This window comes from Centroberyx gerrardi, chromosome 24 (genome assembly GCF_048128805.1).
Source record: "Centroberyx gerrardi isolate f3 chromosome 24, fCenGer3.hap1.cur.20231027, whole genome shotgun sequence".
Classification (NCBI taxonomy): Eukaryota; Metazoa; Chordata; class Actinopteri; order Beryciformes; family Berycidae; genus Centroberyx; species Centroberyx gerrardi.
Genome location: NC_136020.1, coordinates 22,615,693 through 22,624,518, shown reverse-complemented (window position 1 = coordinate 22,624,518; position 8,826 = coordinate 22,615,693). Strand labels below are relative to the sequence as shown.

The 8,826-nt window shown below is 43.6% G+C and overlaps 1 protein-coding gene across 1 annotated transcript in view; it reads left to right on the top strand.

Moving 5' to 3' along the window:
- The first annotated feature begins 4,271 nt into the window (after nt 1–4,271).
- ccdc3a (coiled-coil domain containing 3a) overlaps nt 4,272–8,826 on the top strand; it is a 12,828-nt gene continuing 8,273 nt past the window's right edge. The window contains exons 1-2 of the mRNA XM_071921754.2: nt 4,272–5,053; nt 6,561–6,723. Of these exons, the coding sequence (XP_071777855.2) occupies nt 4,638–5,053; nt 6,561–6,723 (579 nt within the window). The 5' untranslated portion in view covers nt 4,272–4,637. The remainder of the gene's footprint in view (nt 5,054–6,560; nt 6,724–8,826) is intronic.

The window sequence follows — 8,826 nt, the reverse complement described above, 5'->3', positions numbered from 1 at the left end:
TGACTGAACTGATCATTTCATCACTGATCCATCTGATTGATTTAGTGTTTAGATAATGTCAGCTTGTTAGCTAGCTAACCATAGTATCTGGTCAGCTAACATCACTGTCTTGTTGTTAACACATCTGATTAGCACACTAGCTAACGTAGCTAGTAGCATGTAGAAGTGTTTTGCTGTCGATAAAGTAAAAAAAAAAAAAAAGATGTTGAATAAGGTGACTCAGGGCTTCAGGACAGCAGCAGCTTGTTTAAACTGAATTATCTTATCAGCAGGTCACATGCTCATTTAATTAGACTCAACAACAGACTGCTCAGCTGCATTTTACATCATGCTACAGCTATAATAAGACTATAAATCATTTTAGAGGGATTTCATACAAATATTACAGCAACATATAGGATATATAACATAACAGGAATATTATAGTGATAGTAGTAGGGCAGGGCCACTTTAAACTCACTGTTGACTACCACAGACACACTGTAAGTTCCTATAGGAATATTATATATTAGATATTTATTATAAAGGTCTTTCGTTCTGGTATTTTCACTTTCACTTTCCTCCCGGTGGGCCTGTATGTTTCTGTTCAGGAAAGGCTGAAAGTTGACAGTTACACAACAGCACGCGGTTTATCTGAGCCGAACTGCGTCACATCAGACCGGAACCAGGTCGAAGAGTTCAGACTCACCTGCTGCAGACTGAGACTGGACCTCCAGACCAGACTTCACCCCGAAAACACACAAAAACACTCCGGCAGCTGGAAGATCCCCCGACCAACCTTTCTACTGGTCCCAATGTCTTCAGATCTGTGTCAGCGTCAAGCTACAGAGAATAAAGCACAGCACTTCCGCTCAAGATTTTCAAAATAAAATCCCATCTTGACAAACTAATGTAACGTTTTTTGAGTCGTAAGTAGTAGTGGTGCAGCAGTGGAGAATAGTATTTAGGAACCACCGAACCACAACTATGGGTTAAAGTGCACTTTTTAAAAAGACAGAGAGACATCCTTCTAACTTTTCTGGTATGTTGTTTTTATAATAATATCATAATAACAATAATAATAATAATATTAATAATAATAATAAAAATAAGGTTTATTAAGCAAGTTACAAAATAGAAGATACAAAGTACTTAGGCACTTGATACAATTTTGCTGTTTTTAAACCCCAGTCAGGGGCGTCAATTCATTAAACCCCAAAGTTCAGCAAATTCCATGCATCCTAGAGGATTTGCCACCAAAACCTCCAGACCTGCTTAAAAATAGGCTGCACTACTGGGACAGGCAGAGCAACAGCTGATGACTGACAAGATATTAGTCAGTCAATGTGATAAATTAGTCGCAGGTCACCAAACTTTCAGCTCAGCGGGAACATCAGTCCTGGTGTGGATTTTCTCTTTTACATGCAGCTTCCAAATCATTTTCTGGCAACTTTTGCTTGACATTTATACTCTCCATTATCACAATAAAAACTACAAGATCAAATCTGGACAAATTTAGGCTAAAGTACGGCAAAGTGCCATTTAACCTCCATGATGCCAATATTTGATTATTACAACAGAATATGAACAACATGTTCTGTAAACAATAGTCAGGATCATATGTTTAAATAAAGAATTTGCCCTAGGGGATCAATAAAGCGCATCTTAATAACCCCACAACTGTTTATATTCTACTTTCTTGCTTTTATAGTTTTCTTTTTTTTTAATTTCCACTATTTTTATTGCTTGTTGTTATATTCCAGTGTGTGCTTAAATTATTTTTCCTGTTCCCCTGCTGAATCCTATCACTTTTGCTGCTGTAATAGCCTAAATTCCCCTCGAGGATCAACAAAGTTTAATCTTATTTCATTACCTCAGCTTTTATTTTGAAGGCTAAATCACCTTACTTCCTGTCTAAGCTATGCTAACTCACGCGAACTCGACGCAGCCCAGACTTGTTTGGTTTTATGGTGAATTATTTCCTGGTTGTGACGTCATTGCGTATGACGAGCAGATCTGATGTAATCCGCTGCCGCCTGAACACAGCGCTGCCGCCCATCCGAACACTTTACAGATCAGTGAAGCAGGTTCTGATCGCTGCGTCACTTCCACTCTGGAAGTGGCAGCGGAGGGGGGCGGGGCGAGCGGTCAGCTGACGGCGGGATTTCCCTCCAGGAGTGACCTTGCAGTTTAGAGAGGGAGAAGGAGAGGAGAGGAGAGGAGAGGAGAGGAGAGGAGAGGAGAGGAGGAGAGGAGAGGAAAGGAGAGGAGGAGAGAGGAGAGGAGGAGTGAGGAGAGGAGAGGAGGAGAGGAGAGGAGATGAGGAGAGAGGAGAGGAGAGGAGATGAGGAGAGAGGAGAGGAGAGAGGAAAGGAGAGGAGAAGAGAGGAGAGGAGAGAGGAGAGGAGAGGAGAGAGGAGGAGAGGAGAGGAGACGAGGAGAGAGGAGAGGAGAGGAGAGGAGGAGTGAGGAGGGGAGGAGAGGAGAGGAGATGAGATGAGGAGAGAGGAGAGGAGAGGAGAGGGGGAGAGGAGTTGAGGAGAGAGGAGGAGAGGCGAGGAGAGGAGAGGAGGAGAGGAGATGAGATTCCCAAACAGACACAGATGATGCTGTTTGGTTGAAACACTGTCATCCCTTTCCAAAAATCACCATGGCAACCCTGTGATATATTTTACAAATATCACAGGAAAGCTAGAAGTCCCAAAAAGAATATACAGGAATATTGTGTTGATATACCATAGGAGTTTTTTTTTAAATACCATAAAGTCACTATAAACTCACTATTACACATTAGAAGTCACTACAGGAATATTTTGCTGATACCATAAGAGATTTAAAAATACTACATTGTATGATAAGTCCTATAGAGGCACTATAGCAGTTTATAAGAATATCATATGAAATAAGAAAAAGAGGAAATATTATAGGAATATTATAGTGATACCATTGGAAATAACGATGCATTAAGTAGTACTGTTGAGGTCAGTATTCAGTACTATAGACTCACTATACTGTCCATAAGTCCCTATAGGAATATTATAGGAATATTATTGGAATATTATAGGAATATCATTCTAATTTTGGGCTTAAACCCATGTCCTTTTTCACCACCAGTCCCTTAAGATCCAAAATATAATGTTACAACATTTCATAAGATCATTTATAAACATGAAAACTACAAAAATGTTAAATAAATAAAAAAATAAATAAATAGTGCAGTTCAGTCCAGTGTCCACTAGATGGCAGTTTTGTCCGAGGGAAACTCCACTCTAGCTGTGTAAACATGACAGCAGCCACTGAAGTGTTTGGCTTTGGCTTTAACTGGATGGAACCCCCTGTTGGACCCCTGGAATCTCATCAAGGACCACTGGAACCACCTCAAGGACCACTGGAACACCCTCAAGGACCACTGGAACCCATTCAGAACCCTTGAACCTCCTTAAGGGAAAATGGAACTCCCTCAAGGACCCCTGCAACCCCCTGAAGGACCCCTAAAACCACCTCAAGGACCACTGGAATCCATTCAGAACCCTTGAACCCCCTTAAGGAGTCCTGGAACCTCTTCTCGGACCACTGGAACTTCCTCTTGGACCCTGGAACCTTCTCAAAGATCCCTGAAACCTCTTCTTGAACCCCTGAAGGTCCCTGGACCACTTGAACCTCCTCATGGATACCTGAACCCCTGAAACCTCTTCACGAATGCCGTGAATGCCCTCAAGGACACCTGAAAAACCCTCAAAGACCTCTGGAACCCATTCAGAACCCTGGAACCTCCTGCTGGACCCCTGGAACTTCCTCCAGAACCCCTTTCAGAACACGGTAGGCAGAAATTTCCCAAACAAAGACGGCGGACAGCGGATTAAGCGCGAGCCAGCGCCAGCAAATTCAAATGTATTTGAAGGCATCATTTTATGGACTGAGTGTTATTTGTTGACACAGAGGACGAACTCCAGCCGACAGACTCCCAGCAGCCGCCTGGTTTCTTCTTCTGGTGTTACAAACAATCATTGTCCCACATACTGAACAGTGTGTAGTAGCCTATGTTGTACTACATACATACAAATGTAGAATGTTCTATGAATTCGGACACAACCAATAGCACGTGAATGCAACGCTGTTTTGGCAGCCGAATGGGAGGTGTCAGATGTCGGATCTTCCCCACCAGCACCTGAACGCGGCATTTGTGCACTTTGGCTCCAACTTGACGCACCAGCAGCAGACTGATGGGATGAAAACAAGAACACACAGGCAGACAGAGAGCAACAGGTTGGACTTTTAGTTTTCTGCAACTTTATCTGGATTTAACTCTCCGTCCACAGGTTTCATTCACTTGAACCAGCCTGGAAACATCTGAAGGACTGAGTCTGTGCAGGTTTACTTAAAGTGCAAAAGCCATTGAAGTGAATTTAGTGTGAAAAGTGAGTTATAGCAGAGTTCAGTCAAGCAGAGCATCCTTACGAGTTTTGGCAACTATCAAAACGACTTTCTTTTCTGCAACTTTCTTTCAGCGCAACGTTTTGCTCGTATTTTTAACTGACTTTTAACCAGCCTGGATGTATGGGAAGTGTTTCCGTGCAAGATAAAGCAGTTCCTTCTGACTGAAAAGTGAAATTCATCAGGTTTCATCCAGTGAAGCGTCATTAAAGTGATTCCTCGGGATGTTTCTGCCGGCTCTCCTGCTCGCGGCGCTCGGCCTCTTTGCGCGCCCGGACGCCTTTACGCACGGCTGCCAGCTGCCGTCCGAGTGGCGGCCGCTGAGCGAGGGCTGCCGGGCGGAGCTGGCCGAGATCATCATCTACGCCCGGGTGCTGGGGATCCACCGGGAGCCGCTGGGGGGCGGCGGCGGCGGGGCGGGCGGGATGTACAACTCGCTGCCCTTCCCGTTCGGGTACGGCTACGAGGGCGCGGAGGAAGGGCTGCTGTACGCGGCGGAGGTGGAGCTGCTGTGCGACCAGGCGTGGGGCAGCATGCTGGAGGTGCCCGCCGGGTCCCGGCTCAACCTGACCGGCCTGGGATACCTGTCCTGCCAGTCCCACACCGTGATGGAGAACTACTCCTACATCTTCTTCCTCAGGTGAAGTCCCGCAGGGTTTCTCAGCTGATTGGACACATTTCTCTCCAGACGGTTCACACAGCCTCTGATCTCTGAATAATATTCAAAACAAAACAAAATCTTTAATATAGTCTAATACAGTTTTTCTCGATTGATTGGACACGTTTCTCCAAGCTGAGCTCCATATTCTCAAAAAGTGGACACAGCCATCTAAAGCCTTGACTTTGCAAAACTCAATGCTTTATTGTTGTTCTTGTTATTGTTTTCATGTCATTTTTCCTATAAGGTTGCACACAAAACTTTTCACTGTTTTCACACAAATTACAGAACTACAAAACCCATAAACCCTCTGGCCTGACAGAAATGACAGGGTTGATGAGGAATGAAGTCTTTGGGTACAACAGGAAACTTTTTTTTAAGGAAATTGTGATTCATCATGTTCATCAGCACTTCTGCCTCTTTACTGTATCACACATGACACGACATCACCAAAATTGACAAACCTTTTGCATGCGAAACATGAGATATTAATATTTCCCAAATTGTGGCGAACAGATGTCTGACTGTAAAGGAAAACATTTCATTATTGTGGATTTTTCAGATCAACATGTTTCACCATCAGTGAAGCTTAATAAGTGATCTAATCAATAGATGACATAGATAGTTTTGATGTCAGAATCTGGTTTCTATAAAGATGTGATCTGAAAGGAAAGCAGGACTGTTTTTCAAAATAAGAGTCTGTTTTGAAGTCTGTGTTCAGTGTTTTGAGAGCATGAACCTCAGTTTGGATAAACGAGTCGAATCAACTGAGAAAAAACAAATTGACTAAGAGTGTTTCTGTCAGTCCAAATCATCAGAGTTCATTTAAAACACATTCAAATTCAAACCAGGCACACACACACACACACACACACATGGAATCTCTAAAAGACACACTCACTAAATCAGCACTCACTCACACTCATTCTCTCCAACACATGCACACATGCATGGACAGGCAGACACACACACGCACGCAAGCACGCACACACACACACATACATGCACACACACACACACACGCACACACACATGACATGCACGTTACAGTAAGATATGGTAAAAGTAGAAAGTAGAGATTCAAATACAACAAACATAAAAGAAAAATTGAAATTCAAAAACCCAAAACAACAACAACAATAAACCAATTCTATCTTATTTACATTCATTATTGATGGATAATAGATAAGATGAAGTGTTATTGATTGGTCGTTGCAGCAGCAAAACTAACAGAATTCAGCAGCGAAAAACGAGAAGAAAATAGAACATAAGCACAAAAATAGAATATGAAATAAGCTGTAAAAACAATAAAAGCAATAAAAAATAGAATATAAGACAATCTGGGAAAAATAACCATAAGCAGCAGGTTAAGCAGACTGTATGGATTATTCACATTTACTTACAGCTGTAACTTAGTGGATCACAGCTGATACTGATCCATAATAATGATAAATCAATATTGATAGTTACTCTCTCTCTCCCCCTGCAGGATGGATGAGAACTACAACCTGCTGCCGCACGCCGTCAACTTCCAGGACGCCATCTTCCCCGACACGGCCGAGCACCGCCGCACCTTCGCCAGCCTCTTCCAGTTCTCCAACTGCAGCCAGGCCGGCTTCAGCCCCGACTGGGACGTCCCGGACGACAGCAGGGTACGCACCGCCAACACACACACACACACAACACACACATGCACACTGAACTATAATTTAATTTCTTCTAAAACCTTTCAGACCCCCGCTGGATGAACTCAAACATGCGTGCAGGTCGAGATAAAAATATTTTTCACACAACAGTGACGTTTTTATGTTAAAGTGACTTCATATTTTTTACAGTGTATATACTCATATTATAGCGGGGGGTGGGTTTGTCCTCCAGACCTGAAACAGCTGGAAAGATAAATCCTACCTGCTCGCAAAATGTCAGACACACACTCACACACTCACACACACACACACACACACACACACACACACACACACATAAGGGTATTATAGTGAGGTTGGACATTGTTAAAACTCTGTACTTTAAAACAAGTATGATGTCGTTACAGTTCGATCACTTGTATGAAGGCTTTTCCAGATGTGTGTATGTGTGTGTGTGTGTGTGTGTGTGTGTGTGTGTGTGTGTGTACATGATCACCTCAATGTTGGGGAGCTTCATACACACACACACACACACACACACACACACACACACACACACACACACACACACCCTGTCTATTCTATTCATTCCCTAACCCCCAAAAACCTAATCCTAATCCTAAACTTAACTTCACTTAAAACTTTACCCTGAAATGTGACACACACACACACACACACACACACACACACAGGGCTCCTCATATAAACACCAGTCTTTAGTGAACACTGAAGCGACTGTGAGCCTTTGGTTGTTTGTCTGCACACACACACACACACACACACACACACACACACCTCAGTTTAACAGTCCAGCTGCTCCACCAGACGAACAGACAGAAACTGAGCGGTCCAATCAACAGCTATTGTCAGTGTGTTGTGGCTGTGTGACCTTTGACCTCTTTACTCTTGGTTGCCTGTAATGTTGATGTAGCAATTAAAGTTTATTCTGCTGCTGACCTCAGTGGATAGGAGAGTTAGCTAAACGGCTAACATGTGGATAGTAGTACAGTGTGTGTGTGTGTGTGTGTGTGTGTGTGTGTGTGTGTGTTGGTTGTGACTCTGCTGACAGGAATGTGGTGAGGATCAGTAGAAACAGTTTTACTAAACCAGCCCTCTGGCACTGTGCTGGAGCCACACACACACACACACACACACACACACACACACACACACACACCGTCCCACAAAAACAGACACAAGTACAGATAAGCATACAATTCGTCAAATGTATCCTCAGATACACTCACACACACACATTCATGCACACGTGTTCATACACACACACACACACACACACATATACATGCACGTCCATGCACATGCACACAAACCATTGCACAAACACAGACACTTATATAATTGCACATTCATGCACACACACACACAGACACACACACACACACACACACACAATCAGTTGATTACACTGTTAATGGAATCCCGGCCTGTGATTGGCCGCCTGTGATCGCGTCTCAGTCGGTGAATTTGCGGTCCTGGTCGAAGATCAAAGCGGCCGCTGATTGGCCGAGCTGCGTCCGTCCCGTCCGGCTCCTCGGGCCGGCAGCACGCTGACCGTCCAGAGGTCAAAGGTCACATAGCAGAGATCCACATCTGCCACACTCAGCAGTCTGACAGTGAGACAGTCTGCTGACCTCAGACCAGAGAAAACACCAACCTGAGCACATTTATTATGAACAGCTAGGAGTTTGACTGACAGGACAACACGGCCTGGTTTGATATTGAACAGTAGGGATGAGACGATATATCAAAATTCAATCAATCCGTCTGGTGTGTCAGGAACATGAATGGTGATATCAGCTCCATGTTATTCTGCTGTCAGGAACATGAATGGTGATATCAGCTCCATGTTATTCTGCTGGCAGGAACATGAATGGTGATATCAGCTCCATGTTATTCTGCTGTCAGGAACATGAATGGTGATATCAGCTCCATGTTATTCTGCTGTCAGGAACATGAATGGTGATATCAGCTCCATGTTATTCTGCTGTCAGGAACATGAATGGTGATATCAGCTCCATGTTATTCTGCTGTAGTAATCACTAATGAGACTCTTGACCATCACAGTTTCACAAGCTCTCCATCCAAATT